Consider the following 18,720-nt stretch of genomic DNA (forward strand, 5'->3'; position numbering starts at 1 on the left):
ATCATCTATTGGATGGAGGTATGAGATACGCGTAGTGTACTGTGATATAAAAAGATTCGTTGAACAACCAAATAAGTAGTGATGAGCTTGCGTCTATCGGTTATTGCTTTAAGATTACGGTAGTTCAGTATTGCATATTCCTTTATCCTATTCCTGTTGGTCAAGGCTTATTGAGATAGCCTCTTGATTAAGTTTCTTAGGAAACGAGGCCAGTATGCAACTAAACTTTTAGTAGAACAATACCCCCTATTTACCTGGAAATGAGGTTATATGAGCATAAACTCTTTCGGAAACTTCTTAAAGGTTACCTGAAAAAAGGCCTCTGTTCCTATTCCTCTAGAAACGATAATTAATGAGGGGGTTGAGTATACTAACACCCCCTATTTTTCGAAAAATTTTTCTTATGATGCTCGCCCCCTATCTCTTTTTGCTTTTCTAATGGGGAAAATTATTTTGAATCATATCCTAAATTTCACTCATATAATTTATTGACAAGAACAATATTGATCAATGGAACTACCATAAACAAAATAGATATATTCACCATTTATATTCCTAGATCAATCTTTACATGAGCCATATGATTTAATGAGCAAATTAGTTAGATTAGATTTATAAATTATGCAACACCGTAACCTGTGTCATTATTGAAAATACTATAAAAATGAAATATCCGTTTAATGTTAACATTAGTTGCAGTACTAAGTCTTGAAACATCACCAGCAGGTGGAAAAAGATGAAAAACTTTCACTTCCTAAGAAGAATATGAACTTAAGAAGGCTACTTCCTTCATCAAAATTTTATCAGGCTTGATTTTCAATTCGATTTGAATGTTAAAATGTTTTACCGAATTTTATTCGGTTTCTATTTCTAGAATAATCCTAAGATCTCAAGTACACAAATTTAATGTTTGTCTCGTGACGTCTTGAGGTAAAGTTGATCGCCAAATCTTAGTGTGTTATAAGCTAAGCTAAGGTAGAATAAAGCAATTTTTCCCTCATTCATTACACTTTCATTGATGTGCATAACTATATATTTTATATTCTTTGCGTTGCAATCTTCATAATTTTAAATAAAAATCATTGTAATTTGATAAGAAATTATTAGTTTACGAAAGAACTGGTATCATTACAAAGAAGAATGCTTTATAAATATCTTCATCATACGTCATAATATTAATATCAAATATACAAGCGTCAATTGAAAAGATAGATAGCTTAGAAAAAGAATATGTATTTTGGACATTATTTGTTATAACCAATCCAGCTGTCTTATTCAATCTATCACAGAAAGAATCTTGAATTGTTATTGAACCATAAGATTCTTGATAAAAGTCTACTCCGAGTCCTATGTTCCCAAGAAATGAGCTGTTTTCAATCTGAACAGTGGATGAACCTGCCCAAAATGTTCCATATTGAGATTTTGCGATTTTATTGTCTAATACATTGCAAAATTTAAATTTAAAATCCCCATTATTTAATCCAATTGCGGAATATTGTGATGATGTATTACAAAATGATGAATATGTTATATTACTAATATTTGTTGGCAAAAATAATTGAATTCCTGAATCAGAATATGATTTACAGAAACTTGTATTTATTGATTTAACATCAATCATACCTGAATAAAGACGATTCGTTCGACGCACTTCAAAATTTCCGCAATCATAAAAAGAACTTTCAAAAAGATAATTTATTTTAATCGATTTATCCTTAAGTTGAATATATGAATGATGTCCTTGTTCAGATGCTGTTTTTGATTTGTATCCACATGATCTATATTGGACAATAGAGCTATCACATTTAAAGTGAAGGGCTCCACCATCAGAATTACTGCTGCAGTCAGTGAACGAACAATCAGAGTTAAGAAATTTAATATCATCTTTCTCGAAATAAACAGCACTATTGTTAGAAATACATATGAATTTACTATTATATATGAAACACCCATCATCTGTTGGTTCAACGTGTACATTCTTTCCAGTGATAGGAGGTGAAGCGAGTGCTGATTCATAAAATTGCTCCCATACATCAGATGAAATTTAAGTCTGGAAAGGCTTTTCCTTGCATTTTTTTGGGTTTTACAAAGCGGACGAAACAGTACTCGCTAAATGGAAAACATGTAAGCAGGCTTAAAACAATTTGTTTTAGCATTAAGTGATAAACCAATGTGATTGAAAGCGTGCTTTTAAATTTACCAACTAAATGTAACTATACGGTTTCATTTAGATTGCACAAGTGAACGTTCCAACATTCACATTACATGGTAAATTGGAAACAGCTTAATAAGAAGCGCCCAAGTTCTCAAACGCATTTTCATTAAATAAAAATTGGCAAATCAAAGCGAAATATGTAATATATTAAGTTAGAATATTCGGAATAAATATATAGCAACAGACTTGATGGTTAAGACCATCGAAATTTTTTGTATTTTTTTGTAAAAGCATTTTATTTGAGGTAGATGTATGACATTTGCGACAAACAAGACTAATATCTAAATTATTCCTAATGTTATTAATATAGCAATAGAAATTAACTAAATATTGATAAGATATATCTGAAATATTGAATAATGTTTCCTTATGATATTTAAGCATGTAGCTCCAAATATCGGCCATTGTGATAGAGGAAGAGAAGACATGTTTTTTATGATGGTTTGAATTTTGTTGAAGAATTATGGCTATCTAAACATCAGTTCTCTTTTAGAATCACGGCTCTAAGCAATCGCAATCGTATTCACATATGTTTGTTCTTATCAATTAAAATGGCATATTAATGAAAAAGAACTTAGGTCATTATGATTTCAGATGTCAACTTAGATAGACTAAGGTAATATTGTTGATAGGCAGATTACACTCTAATTGCATATAACCACTGCAGAAAATAAGAATTACTTTTTGAAAAAATTAGGAATTGAATTAAAATATTATTCAAAATGTAATTAAAGACTCTTATTTATTTTAGAAATACGATAAGTAAATAATAAAAAAGTGCCAATGACTTTTTCAGAGATGGATAATCTCAATCGTCATGACAATGCAAAGTGAAAAAAACGTTAACATCAGGTTGAAAACTAATTACAAAACAACAATTCAGAAAACGAAGGATTCCTATTGAATAACGTAATTCAGTATCATTTTTACATACTTTTTGTTACAAAAAAAATTTTTAATCAAGGAATGTCTGAAGGAAAGGTAGATCGATATGGTTTTATTAAAACTCAGAGGGAGAAATCAGAAAAAGAGATCGAAGAAGAAAAGAGAGAAAGCGCTGAAGAACCTGAAAAGGAAATCCTGTGGTCAAATTATTTAAAAAATTGGAAACGTGAAATGAAAAAGTCTCGCGATGATATTGCCGAGCTTATTAAGCGCGGAATACCTGAAACAATGCGCGGAACTGTCTGGTCAAAAATTTTAGATATCGAATCTTTGCCTGCAGATATAAATTACAAAGATTTATACCAAAAAGCTGAAGGACAAGAGTTCACTATTACTATAGATAAAGATTTAACGCGTAGTTTACCGCAAATCAAGAGTTTCAGCCAGAAAGAAACATTAGAAAGATTAAAACACATTCTTTATGCATACGGTCAATATGACCATGAATTAGGATATACACAGGGTGAGAATTTCATCGCTGGCTTATTAATTCACTACCAGGAAGAAGAAATCGCATTTAAGAGTTTTATTCAAATAATGAACCATCCTCGTTGTTTACACAGATTCTACTTTACAGAGGGATTTCCACGCTTAGATATCGCAATTAATATCTTGAGAATTCTCTTACAGAAAAAATATCCAAAAATTTTGAAGAAAATAGACAATGAAAATATGCCAATTTCCATGTTTGCAACACAGTGGTTTATGACCGCATTCATGGCTTTCAATTGGGATCCAGAATTTCAGATGAGAATATTCGAACGTTTCATTTTCTACGGAACACGTGGCTTACTTGGATTTGCACTCGTGATCTTCTCAAGACATAAAAAGATGTTCCATGAAGCCAAAAATTTCGAAGAAATGTTATTAGTTTTACAACACCCAGACACGAGCGAGCAGATGAGAGACTGGAGATACGCTCTCAAGAAATGGAATAAGCTTTGGATAAGAAAAGGTCAGTATCAGAAATTATTGAAGGCTGTCGGAGCTCCGGCAGAAAAGATGTGTTAATTTCATGTTTTTTATTTGATAAGATGATAAATATTAAGTTTATTTTTAGTTGTAAGGATTTTATTAAATACCAATGTTTCAAAATCTTTTTTATAGCTTTTGTTCGGTATTTTCTTTTGAATTATGACTTCTTTTTATAAACGGATAATTATCTTTGCTTTATTCAAAAATAATTTCAATTGAATTTTCTTTTCTCACTAAACAAAACTAATAAAATTAATCAACAAGCTCATTAAAATCCGATTTCAAATACTGTGATGGAACAAATGTTAAATTTAAAAGTAGTAGATGAGTGCGGGTTGTGTGACCTTTTATGTAATCGTAAGAATTCTCACATAATTGAATGATTTTTGAACATACTTCTGAATAGCAGATTTTAAAAATTTATGAATAATTTATAAAAAGTTTTTATTCCTACAATTCCTATATTACCATTAATAAAAAGAATATATTTTGCATAGATTCCAAATATGGTGTCAATTTTTTATTAAATGATAAAATGTATGGAAAAAGAATAATATCTGATTTTGAACATTATTTGATTGATTTACTAATTGATCCACAAAGCTGTTGTAAAATTAATTTTGAATTTAAAATTAAAGGAACCGTAAATTTTGTATTTATTTATCACTTAAAAGAATATGACCGATATCATAATTTGATATATGAAACTAATATAATATTTGAAGATGAAAAAAAAGAAAGAGATTGAAAAGCAATTCAATGAATGCCTTTTAAATACATATGCGCACATTATAAGACATAAAATGAAATTAATTCCTTATTAATCAAAAATATTTTTTATCTTTTATTTTATAATAAATGAGTATAACAACTAATTCATTGAAATCTTTAAAGTTCACTAATTCAGAATTAGAAAATATTTTAGAAAATTTTGGAGACGGTTCTTATCCAACATATATGCAGAATGTGAAAGAGTTTTCCAGATTGTTGAATGAATTTAAATATAACGGACCAATTACTAAAAAGGCTATAATGAGATATTTATATCCCAAAAAAGTTGAAAAACATGAGAATATTCCTCTTTATGGTCCAGAGGACCTGGGCTCAGAGAGCCTTGAAACACCTCCTGAATATTTTGAAGAAAAAATTAAACAAGATGAATATTATAACGATGAGATTGAGAAATTGGAACAATTAAGAAATGAAATAGATGAAAGAATTAAGGAATTAAGAAATGCTGAGAATGAAGTAGAGGGTTTAATGAATATCCCAGCTTCAGAATCAGAAGTTCAAAAATCACATGAGGAAAGATATAAAAATTACTTTTTGGAATCTACTAAAAATTTATTAGATGGTGATATTGACGAAACACTTTCAGAAGAAGGCACAAAATTTATTCATAAACATAAGTTACAATTTATTGACGATGGAGATTATCCATGTATATTACTTTCACCTCCTCTTGATTCTGAAAAATTCAAAAAAGCACTGAAAAATGTAACATATGCAACAAATACGATTAAGAAAGAAGACCATGATATTTACACAAATTATTATTTAAATAAATGTACAGGTGTTGATAAAGTTTTTGATTTGTTAGATAAAATATCAAAAGAAACAATTGGTACATATAAAATTTTATGCGATTGTGGTTTCATTGTTGAAGATACCGTTGATGTTTCATATGAAAGAACAGCTCCGAAGGAGGACGAAGTGGAAAGATCTATTCCATTCGTTATTAAGAACATAAAAGATATGAAAACTTATAAACATTATATTTATTCATTTATTTCAGAAAAAATGGAAGCAACACATAAATCATCTCGTCATCATTTCATAGCTATTCACATTCCTTTTCAAAGTTGTGAAATTAAATAAGACAGGAATTAGATTTAATGTATCAGGGTACACATTCTTGAGTAAATTAAAATGTATTCGTCACGTCGCAGATGATAAAAATTTATGTGTTCTTAATTCATTTTATGGACTTTAGCCCTGGACTCTCTGAGTCTCAGACTTTAAAAAAATAAACTTTATTTTTATTTTTTTAATTTTTATTCTTACATAAATGAACAAAAACGGAACGCTAAAATGAATGATAATCAAATTAGAGCAGAAGGTAGAAGGTTATTTAAACGCTTCTATAACATTCCTGATGGTGTTAATCCTAAAACTCGTAGAAGTTATTTAAATGAAGCCATAGATGCATATGAAGGATTTGACATTTCATCAGAAAGTGAGAGGTTAGCAAGAATGTTAAACGTTAATATTGATTTCTATTATTGTGACCTCAACCAGAAGACGTAGACATTAACAAGGTAGACTTTCCATTAGTGGAATCAATAATGATAGATCCAGAATTTGAAACAGTAAATATTTTATTAACACAGAGTCCATGTGGAAAACTTCACGCTGACAGAATAACAGACGTTGAAGCACTCACAGGATATAAAGTTTGCTCCTTTTGCAAAGAAGAAGTATATTCTATCCGTGATGATCCAGAAAGGAAAAACCAAAGAAGATTTTTAAAACATTGTGAGAAATGTAAAGAAAATAATGGAAGATTAATTCAAGACGTTCAATTGCAAAACACACAACAACCATATGCACCACATATCACGAAACAGAAGATATATCAGTGGCTATTAGCACATAATTTGCAGGAATATTATAAACCAACAAGATATTATATTACTTTTGACTTCGAAACATTAGAGACTAAAGAAGAACTTCTACTTTCTGAATGTGCAACTTTGAACGCTTACTTAAAACCATTCATGGTATCATCAACGGTTAAATTAAACGATAAAACATATACAAGGAATTTTTGCTTAACATCAAGTGATTCGTTCATCTCTGATTGGATTGAATTTTTATTTTCAACCTGTTCATTAGTTGCTAAATCAAATATTGAACAATATGAAGAATTAATGAATACATTAAATGAGAAACAGAAGGAAGCATTTAAAGAACTTCTAGATGAGGAATTCAATAAAGTGAATATCATAGGTTTTAATTCGGGAAAGTTTGATTTAAATTTAATTCTTCGTGATTTAAATACTGCAAAATGGAAGATAAAATCAATGCTGGGTTCTTCTTCACAATTTAAGCAAATCATTGTAAAGAAAACAAACGTTCCATATGAATTGAGATTTATTGACATCAGAAATTATATAGCGGGTGGGACATTAGACCAATTCACTCAAGATTTCGGAAACAATAAAACACGTGTTAAATCCTTTTTCCCTTATCAATTCATCACGTGGGAAAATTACGAAGAAGAATTATATAAAAAGGAACCATTCACTCAAGATTCATTTTATTCAGCATTAACACAAGAAACTATATCAGATAGTGATTATCAAATATATCTCAATGATGCTAAAAATTTTGAGAATAGATTAGAATATTTTATTCATTATTGCAATAAAGACGTTGAAATTATGATTGACCCAATTGATAAAATTATTGAAGAAACATTTGTTTATAAAATTGACATGCTCCATAATCTTTCATTATCATCTAATGCATCAATGATTCGTTACGCGTTAGCATATAAGAACTTCAATCCTAACGAAACATATCCAGAAGAAGAAAATGTGGAATCAAGTTTTGAATTAACGAAAAAGTATTGGAAATATAAAATTGAATCATATAAGAAACAAGATGAAAAGGTGAAAAGAGATACCAAAAATAATGTTTCAATGGATGACTATCAATATTTTCACGATTTAATCCTTTCATCTAAATGTAAAATGTGTGGTAAAGCGTTTACATATGCAAATAAACCAACATTGGATAGAATTGATAATGAAAAACCACATACTAAAGAAAATTGTCAGTTAATGTGTTGTTATTGCAATGTCGTGAAATCAAATAAAGATGAAGAAGTTCAACGTTTAAGAATTAATTTAAGAAATTATGCATTAAAAAATAATTTACCAATGACTTTAGATTCAGTGGAAGCGTATCACATCCTCCGTAATGGAATTACTGGTGGTTTATCAAATGTTCAACATAGAGTAAATCTTAAAGGAATCACGCACATTAATAAACTTTCATATAATCCAGAAACTAAAACAGTATCAAATGAGGACACCCAACATCATGACTCATTTCGTTGGTGTTGATTTCAATTCATTATATCCTTCATCATTTTCATCAATCCTCATGATTTCATTCAATATACTGACCATAAAATGTATATGCCGGGAAGATTGAATGGTGTTATCATTTGTGATACAGCAACAAAGAAAGCAAAAGCACTGGGAATTATTAGAAGAAAAATACTTTATTCGTGGCTGAAGTAAAGGGTCACATTGATGAAAAATACATTAATGATTACATAAACTTTTTACCGATAATAAGAAACTTAGATATTATCACAGATGAAAAAACAATTGGTTTTATGTATAATTACATGAAATCAAACAATCTACCGTTGACCAGAAACAGAGAAAATTAACTCAGTTAGCATCAACACACAACCAATATCAACCATTTTCTTCTTATTATCTATGGTATCTAATAGACAGATTTCATTTTATCATTGATGATATTCAATCAATTTTAACATTTACTAAAAACACTTGTTTTAATGAATTTGCGAACAAATTTATGAACGAAAGACAAAAGGCTGAATTAGAAGGAAATAAAGGAAAAAGTTTATTTTGCAAGATTTCGCTTAATGGATCATATGGTTACGATGCAATGAATACACAAAATTACGCAAAGACTAAAATAATGAATGCACCGAAGGCACGCGTTGCATGTATGGCAAATAAGTTTAAAAACATAAGAGAAATAGGTGAGGATACGTATCAACTGATGCTTAAAGATAGATTTTATAGATGTGAAACATGTTTACAAGAGGCATTCTTCACTTTAGATAATGCAAAATACTGGTATTTGGTTTTCATTTATGATTTTATGTATAAATGCATGGATGTTAATCGTTTTCATTTCATTGAAGGTGATACTGATTCATCTTATTGGGCAATCGCTGGCGACCCAAATCTTCCTAACACTCAAGCATTTCAAGCAATTGTAACCGATAAAAAATTTTATGATAAAAACATTTTCAAATTCGCACCTTTTGATTTCTTCTGTTTTGATGAGAAATTTAAACCTAAATTAAAGAATAAAGCTGAAGAAAAAGCACATGAGAAGAAGTTATTGGGTTTAGCAATTGAGAAACAAGGTGATAACATGGTTGCTTTATGCCCTAAGTGTTATACATCATTCAACGGAATGATTGGTGAAGACTCCTTCAAAAAGATAGCACAAAAAATGAAAGGTGTTAGTTTAAGACAAAATAAGCAATTAACACCTAAAAATTATTTGGATATAATAAATGATAAAGTGATATTTGATGGTCAAAATATTAATTTACAACTTAAAAATGGGTCAATGACTCGCTTAACAATTGGTAAGACTGCATTAACAGGAGCACACACTAAAGCTGTATGTTGTGAAAATGGATGTTGTATGCCATTTATTTAAAACACTTATTTTATTTTTATATAAATGAATAGCGTAGATTTAAAAATTTAATTGATGATTTAGTATTTAATCAAAATTTTCTTAATTATTATGATTAAAAGCATATCTCCAAAAATATAATAACAATATAACGGGTGATGATATGGAATATTATTATCCATATTATAAAAATGAAATTTTGAAATATCATAATAAAATAATTTCTGAAATTAAAGACAAAATTAAAACTAATGAATATTCAAAGGGAAAAACTAAATCACAACTTAAACAGTTGAAAGATTTCAAAAATAAAGTATTAACAGAAGAAGATATTGATGAATTATATAAATTATATAATCCTGAACCACAAAAACCAAAGGAACAAAAACAAAAGGTGCAAAACACCCAGGTTCTTCAGACCATAAATGATGCACAAGCTTTAATTTATGATTCATTAGTTAAACCACATTCAGCCCGACTTTTAAATGAAGATCAACTTTTGGAATTCATCCTTCAACATAAACTCGAAGCGGGAAAGTATATCAAACCTTTATATACAGCATATTTAAAACAAATGAATAAAATACATCCAGAATTAATGAAGGAAGGAATGAAATCCAAAATCAAAGCAGATAAAATTAAACCACTTGCAACACCAAAACCTCCAACAGTAGTACCTCCTCCTCCTTCAGTTAATCCTTCATCATTCACTTTATTATATCCATTTCAAACATTAAAGAAGCAAAAAGATTTTAAAAAGGATTTCAAGATATTAAATAAACCAATTGACCCGAAAATTCAACCGTTAAAGGAAAAATTTAGTCGTCCATCATTTGCACCTTCACCTTATTCATACGAAATCGATCATCTGGAATATTCAAAAGGAAATATTACTTATTTATTTGCCATTAACATTAACACTAGATATTTATATTGCATTCCGGTGAAAGGGAAAACAGAACAGGAAACAAGAAGAGCTATTCAATACTTACTAGATCATGAAAGAGTAGATAATATCAGGGGTGATGGTGATAAAGGATTTCAGGCAGCCATGACTCATTATTTCCCACAAATTAATTTTTACTTCTCATCCTCTCCATATACGTTTCATAATAAAATAGTTGATGCGGTAATGAGAACTCTTAGAGATGCGTTAGGGGTTAACGGTCAGATATACTGGGATGGAAATCATGACTCCATCATACAGCAGTTAGTATATTATTACAATAATACATGGCATAGAACTATTAACATGAAACCAGTGGAAATGAAAAATGATATTTCAAAAGAATGGGAATATATTAGAAAGCAAATGGAAAGGTTGAATGATGTTAAACTGAACAAATTAATTCGGGGCTCATGAATTTTAAACAAGGGGATAAAGTTTTGATTCATCTCGATTATGGAAAAACTGATAAATCAATGACAAAAAGAAGACGAAGATTTGACACAATAGCTGAATTTGTTAGATATATTAACGGCAATGTATTAGTTGAAGTTGACAATAAATTAATAGAAATTCCGATTTATTTTATTACTCCATTATATTTAAATAATATTTAATTTTTTTATTTCGTAAGAAATGAGTGACAACAAAGCAGTCAAGAGTCCAGACGATGAATATAAAAAGAAACTAAACAGAATTAAATCAAAAATATGTTATTACAAAAAGAAGCCGCAATGTGGTGGGGTTGAAAACGATAAGAAATAATCGAAAAATTAGAAACTTACCGTTCAATCCTTAAACTGAGTGAAGCAAAAATAAAAGAATTTAATAGAATAAATAAATTGATTGGAAGAGATGAATTTAATAAAGATGAATTTTTAAACTCTATCCAAATTTAATTTTTATTCCTCTTCGACAACATCTCTCTTTCCATCATTACTGCATAACCGCATTTTCTCAGTTTTAGTGGTTTGTTATTTTTAGCAAGTTCTCGCATCATTTTTATCATTTCCTCCCTTGTTATGATTCGTGGTAAATTTTGAGCTTGTGGAGTATTCATTTATGATAAAAATAAAAATTTAAATTATGCCGTTCTAAAGTTTGTGACAACATGACATTGTGTCAACAACACGAGAGGAAGGCAGTTATGAATTATTTTTGAAGAACTGAAGGTGAGACCATGAGACCGGGTGAGACAGGTAAACTAACTTCTTAAAAAATAGTGACAACATGACATTTTGACAACAACATAGAGGAAGGCAGTTATGAATTATTTTGAAAATGGAGGTGAGACCATGTTGTCATGTTGACGACATGACATTGTGTCAACAACACGAGAGGAAGGCAGTTATGAATTATTTTTGAAGAACTGAAGGTGAGACCATGAGACCGGGTGAGACCAGGTAAACTAACTTCTTTAAAAAATAGTGACAACATGACATTTTGACAACAACATAGGAGGAAGGCAGTTATGAATTATTTTTGAAGAACTGGAGGTGAGACCATGTTGTCATGTTGACGACATGACATTGTGTCAACAACACGAGAGGAAGGCAGTTATGAATTATTTTTGAAGAACTGAAGGTGAGACCATGAGACCGGGTGAGACCAGGTAAACTAACTTCTTTAAAAAATAGTGACAACATGACATTTTGACAACAACATAGGAGGAAGGCAGTTATGAATTATTTTTGAAGAACTGGAGGTGAGACCATGTTGTCATGTTGACGACATGACATTGTGTCAACAACACGAGAGGAAGGCAGTTATGAATTATTTTTGAAGAACTGAAGGTGAGACCATGAGACCGGGTGAGACCAGGTAAACTAACTTCTTTAAAAAATAGTGACAACATGACATTTTGACAACAACATAGGAGGAAGGCAGTTATGAATTATTTTTGAAGAACTGGAGGTGAGACCATGTTGTCATGTTGACGACATGACATTGTGTCAACAACACGAGAGGAAGGCAGTTATGAATTATTTTTGAAGAACTGAAGGTGAGACCATGAGACCGGGTGAGACCAGGTAAACTAACTTCTTTAAAAAATAGTGACAACATGACATTTTGACAACAACATAGGAGGAAGGCAGTTATGAATTATTTTTGAAGAACTGGAGGTGAGACCATGTTGTCATGTTGACGACATGACATTGTGTCAACAACACGAGAGGAAGGCAGTTATGAATTATTTTTGAAGAACTGAAGGTGAGACCATGAGACCGGGTGAGACCAGGTAAACTAACTTCTTTAAAAAATAGTGACAACATGACATTTTGACAACAACATAGGAGGAAGGCAGTTATGAATTATTTTTGAAGAACTGGAGGTGAGACCATGTTGTCATGTTGACGACATGACATTGTGTCAACAACACGAGAGGAAGGCAGTTATGAATTATTTTTGAAGAACTGAAGGTGAGACCATGAGACCGGGTGAGACCAGGTAAACTAACTTCTTTAAAAAATAGTGACAACATGACATTTTGACAACAACATGGGTTATTCGATGCAGCCCAAAAATAAGGTTAGTTTTAAAATTATTTTTATTTTTTTATTCCTATATAAATGACAGCAACAAACAACAACATCGACTTTATCGTTTCTGATGAAAAAGTTATTGATTCATTAGTTGAAGAATTAGTTGTGACAGAAACTAAAACCCTCAACGAAAGAATTGGTGAAAATAAGATTGATTTACATAACTACCTCAAACATGATGGAGGAAGAGGAAGGAAAACTGGTACAGCTTTATTAGTAAATAAAATTTCGAATTTAACGATTATAGATGTTGATATCAATAAATCGTACAATGATGAACTTAAAGAAACAGTTAGAAAAGACATTTTATCAAAACTTTCGGATAAAGATGTTATCGTTAAAACCGCTTCAGGAGGTCTTCACATTTATTGCAACACTAATTTCTTCTATTCAACCTCGAACAGAATGATTAAATGTTATTCCTGCAATGATTATGATATTGACATAATGACTTCTATGGATGATTCAAAGCGTTCATTAGTGGTTATGGCTGATTCAAGAGTTCGCAAGAATGCATCAGAACCAATCAATACATACTCATTCATTCGTGGAAGTTATGATTCAACATTAACCAGAACAGTGAATGATATATTAAATGATTTGAATATTAAGGTAAGAGTTGAACAAAAGAATGAAGAAATAAAGAATATAATGAATGAAGACAAAGATGTAAACATTGACGATAAACTTGCCCAGAGCATAGTTGATGGCATCTGTGATTTTGAAGTACATAATGACGGTGGAAACATGAATTTAGAAAAAGAAGTTACATTATTCACACTGTTTCAAGCTATTAATTCGTTACCTAATCATTTAATTAATGAAGCCTACGATAACGTTTATAACTTCTGCAATTTAACAGAAAATGCAAAAAGTAATTTTGAAAAAGCACGTGATAGATATGCACATTTAATGACTTCTCCATTTGTTTTGGTAAAGATTCTAAAACTATATCAAAAGGAATATTATGATGAATATGTTTTACCTTTATTACGTAAGCCAAAAATAACATTTGATATAAAACTTGATGACTCGTTTTTGATAACAGATATTAGACGCAAGGCTGAAAATCATCAGTATAAAAACAGTTCTGAAGTAATTGAGGATTTATCACGTGTCATTCGTTTTGTAGATTGTGGAAATAAATATTTCATTCAAAAAGACTATAATATTCATGATAAAATGAATCAAATATCATTCGTTCTTCAATCAAACATGAAAGAGTCACTCAAAATGATTAAATTATTTAATGAAGAAGGTAAAACCATAACAGCATGGGATGTACTATTAAATCAATTGTCTTCATTAACCGTTAAGGGTGTTTGCTTTAAATCTGATTCCCCGGATGTTTTCTCAACGTTTCAAGGTTATAAATACAACATTCTCGAAAAGCCTGATTACTCAAAAATTGAGATGTTTATGAATTTCATTAAAGAAGCCATTTGTGATAATAACGATGAAGTGTATAAATACCTTCTCGGCTGGATTGCATCAATGATTCAACATCCCGGAATCAAGAATGAAACAGCAATTATTTTGAAAGGACTTCAGGGAACAGGTAAAAACAGATTTACAGACATTATTTCTGAACTTCTCGCTGGTTATTCATGCAAAAACATTACTGAAATAAGTGAGTTAACGGGTAATTTCAACTCAGTAGTTGAAAATAAAATGTTTCTTGTACTTAATGAACTCAAGAATGTAGGTGAAGATAGACTCGCAAACTTCAACGCTTTGAAATCAATTATAACGGATAATGAGATTAGAATTAATGAAAAGAATCAACCCAGAAGAACTGCTCAGAACGTTGCCAATTTCATTTTCGTGACTAATAACGTTTACCCTGTCAAAATTGAAGTTGGAGACAGAAGATACGTAGTTTTAAGGGTTAATGGTAAATTCAAGGGTCAATTTGATTACTTCAAGAATTTAATGGATTCATGCACTAAGGAATTTTATGATAATTTACTGACGTATTTTATCAATTACGACCTTTCATCATTTAATGTACGAATCATACCGATGACTGAAGCCAAACAAGATTTAATTGAATTATCATCAAATCCTTTAGATGTATGGATAAATACACATTATGATGAATTGTGTACAGGTATGACATGTAAAAATGCTCTATTCTGCAAACCATCAGACATGAAAGACAAGAATTTCCAAATGAGCATTAAGGATAAATGTGATAGGAACCGGAGAAGAATAGATGGTAAACAAACATGGTGTTATGTTTTGAAAGAAGAAATGAAAGTATTATATAAACAAGTTGAACCAAACGATAATGAGGATTCATTTACTGATGATGAAATACCTGTAAATGAGGCAGTATAAAGTATGATTGGAATTATTTTTTTTCCTTTTTTCTTTGATGTTGTCAAAATGTCATGTTGTCACTATTTTTTAAAGAAGTTAGTTGACCTGGTCTCACCCGGTCTCATGGTCTCACCTTCAGTTCTTCAAAAATAATTCATAACTGCCTTCCTCTCGTGTTGTTGACACAATGTCATGTCGTCAACATGACAACATGGTCTCACCTCCAGTTCTTCAAAAATAATTCATAACTGCCTTCCTCCTATGTTGTTGTCAAAATGTCATGTTGTCACTATTTTTTAAAGAAGTTAGTTGACCTGGTCTCACCCGGTCTCATGGTCTCACCTCCAGTTCTTCAAAAATAATTCATAACTGCCTTCCTCTCGTGTTGTTGACACAATGTCATGTCGTCAACATGACAACATGGTCTCACCTCCAGTTCTTCAAAAATAATTCATAACTGCCTTCCTCCTATGTTGTTGTCAAAATGTCATGTTGTCACTATTTTTTAAAGAAGTTAGTTTACCTGGTCTCACCCGGTCTCATGGTCTCACCTTCAGTTCTTCAAAAATAATTCATAACTGCCTTCCTCTCGTGTTGTTGACACAATGTCATGTCGTCAACATGACAACATGGTCTCACCTCCAGTTCTTCAAAAATAATTCATAACTGCCTTCCTCCTATGTTGTTGTCAAAATGTCATGTTGTCACTATTTTTTAAAGAAGTTAGTTGACCTGGTCTCACCCGGTCTCATGGTCTCACCTTCAGTTCTTCAAAAATAATTCATAACTGCCTTCCTCTCGTGTTGTTGACACAATGTCATGTCGTCAACATGACAACATGGTCTCACCTCCAGTTCTTCAAAAATAATTCATAACTGCCTTCCTCCTATGTTGTTGTCAAAATGTCATGTTGTCACTATTTTTTAAAGAAGTTAGTTGACCTGGTAGCACATGGTGACCCCCTCATTTATTCAAAAATTCTGTAATTTCATTACTGAGGTATGCTGAATTGGAGCTCAGGACTTTCAATCTGTGCGAAACCATGCATAAACTGTCATATAAGGCGGCATGTAATCTTTACTCTGTCCCGTCGTTTGTGTATATCCTGAAACATTATGTGTATGATTACCTGAACCCTGTGTATCGTTCCAGTAACAATTAATAGCAAATTTAACGTCATCTTTAACATCATATCCTTTACCTTTTGTCATTCCTGACCAATCCCAATATCTATGCTTATGCCATCCTGCTTCGGTTGTGTTTAAATTAACGTAATGACTGTGAGCAGGTAAATTTTCGCCCGTAATTGTTTTACTTCCACCGGTTTGTTTTGATGAGTTTGTACAATATAAAAAACGATCGGTTATCTGCTGCCATGTACCAAATCCAAATAATGTTGATGGATTTGTTGAATTCATTGATGTATATATTGAACCAATGGGGTAAATCATCTCAAACATTGTATTTAATTTAGTATTAACATATTCCTTATCTGCTTTCTTATTTAACTCAGTATTAACATATTCCTTATCTGCTTTCTTATTTAACTCAGTATTAACATATTCCTTATCTGCTTTCTTATTTAACTCAGTATGAATATTGAATTTATTATATAATATTGAAATCGTGTAAGAAGTTAAAATTGGTATTGTCATCAATATTAACATATTATTTTTGAAAATTGCTTTTTTAACATCTTGAAATTTTGTGATTTCAGACCAATTTTTTCCATCACTACTGATATTTACTAAATCACCACATCCAAAAGCAATGAAATACCCATCAATATAAAACAAATTTGTAAATCTATAATTTCGAGTAAATTTTGGAGTGAATGAATAAACCAATTCCCAATTTGATAAATCCTGTGATAAATAAATATGTCTGTTATAACTTACAGGATATGAATAGACCATTTCACCTGAAACGAGAACATAAACATTTGATCCATAACATAAAGCTTCAATGTCTCCATCAGCTTGAAAAATTTGTTCAAATTGACCTTGTGGTATTGAAGATGATCTATAAATTTTATCATTTTGTAGGATAAAATACATGTTGTTAATGTAATACCACTTACTTGTATAATCAATTTTCAAATCTGATGACATCATACTAAACATATAATAATTTATCCCATCCTCACTAATGAAAATTTGATTGACTTCATAAATTAGTACCCATTTATTATTAACACATCTAATAGGATTATTTGGATATTTAAATTTAACATCTTGATTTAAATTACATTTGAACCATTGGATACAATCGAATGAATAACAAGGGCAAAAATCATCTCCAACCGTTATCATTCCCATAAATTTGCCGTTATTATATTCAACATAAAAAATTCTTGGATTAATGATTGGCTCTCGTGTATCAGGATTCAAAACGGATGGAGTAAATGATTCATAGTTTTTAAAATCATTTGTTTTAAAATAATAAAGCACTCCGCCTGTATAAAATAAATACATGGTCACTCCATCGAAACATAACCATTCAATATCTTCAAATGTTTTATCTGATGATTTCATAAAATTTAAAAATGGTGGGGTAAAATAGACCTCCGATTGTTTTATTTCTTCATTAACAAATGATATATCAGCTTTCTTTGCTAACTCAGTATCAACGTATTCCTTATCTGCCTTCTTCTCTAACTCATCGTTAACATATGTTTTATCTGCCTTCTTCATTATGTCATTTAGGAAACCTTTTATGAATTCCTCATTTAAATTAAATCTTCCAATCTTCAAAACTTTAGGAAATGCATTTAATGCGTAATATCTCTGTTCTTCTGGTGGAATTGATGTTATATCATCCGTTATTCCTTTAATTTTTGAATTCATAAATAAAATTTCTTTTATATTTGATATCACCGCACCACCTTTGCAAACGAATTCAAAATGGTCATTTTTCAATACTATCTCCAAATCTCCATATTTCAACCTTTGCGTTTGTTCTGCCGTCTTTGAATTATATGCATATGTGGCGTATGTAATGGTCTGTGGTTTGTTGTTTAATCATTTATTACGATTTAAAAATAAATATTTAATCCGTTATCTCATCAGCTATTTTTTCTATTTGAAATTGCCATAATATTTCATTCATGAATTCTAAATCACAATCAAATAGGTCAGTTATTCTAAATTTAATATTTGATAAATCTTTTGAATGAAGAATAAATGAATTCCCGGATAATTGAAATGGATATGATAAAGAAAATATGTTTAAGTTGATGGATAAAATGTTTTGTATTGATGGGTAAGAGTTAGGGTCTAATGTTTGATGTGAAA

At 30.5% G+C, this 18,720-nt stretch overlaps 4 protein-coding genes and 2 pseudogenes across 6 annotated transcripts, besides 1 other annotated feature; 4 read left to right on the forward strand and 2 right to left on the reverse strand.

The window, feature by feature from the left end:
• Nucleotides 1-3,021: 3,021 nt before the first annotated feature.
• On the forward strand, nt 3,022-4,556 carry TVAGG3_0827480 (regulation of vesicle fusion; the record flags this gene model as incomplete). The annotated part of the gene is made up of 1 exon (XM_001315501.1): nt 3,182-4,171. One exon carries the CDS (start codon nt 3,182-3,184, stop codon nt 4,169-4,171), a length of 990 nt encoding a protein of 329 aa, XP_001315536.1.
• Nucleotides 4,557-4,670: 114 nt separating this feature from the next.
• Nucleotides 4,671-18,720: part of a mobile genetic element that runs on past the window's edge.
• Nucleotides 6,389-9,320, forward strand: TVAGG3_0827500 (annotated as a pseudogene). Its single transcript has one exon. A coding segment is annotated over exon 1 (2,932 nt).
• On the forward strand, nt 10,215-11,179 carry TVAGG3_0827510 (annotated as a pseudogene). The gene has a single exon. A coding segment is annotated over exon 1 (965 nt).
• TVAGG3_0827520 (uncharacterized protein) lies at nt 13,133-15,445 on the forward strand (the record flags this gene model as incomplete). Its single annotated transcript, XM_051248335.1, has 1 exon — nt 13,133-15,445. One exon carries the CDS (start codon nt 13,133-13,135, stop codon nt 15,443-15,445), a length of 2,313 nt encoding a protein of 770 aa, XP_051083810.1.
• On the reverse strand, nt 16,453-17,550 carry TVAGG3_0827530 (keratin-associated protein family; the record flags this gene model as incomplete). Its single annotated transcript, XM_001315500.1, has 1 exon — nt 16,453-17,550. The coding sequence occupies one exon, from the start codon at nt 17,548-17,550 to the stop codon at nt 16,453-16,455; it is 1,098 nt and encodes a 365-aa protein (XP_001315535.1).
• TVAGG3_0827540 (uncharacterized protein) lies at nt 17,736-18,273 on the reverse strand (the record flags this gene model as incomplete). The annotated part of the gene is made up of 1 exon (XM_051248336.1): nt 17,736-18,273. A coding segment is annotated over one exon (538 nt), but the record flags the coding sequence as incomplete, so codon positions are not given.

Source organism: Trichomonas vaginalis, chromosome VI, assembly GCF_026262505.1.
Source record: "Trichomonas vaginalis G3 chromosome VI, whole genome shotgun sequence".
Classification (NCBI taxonomy): Eukaryota; Parabasalia; order Trichomonadida; family Trichomonadidae; genus Trichomonas; species Trichomonas vaginalis.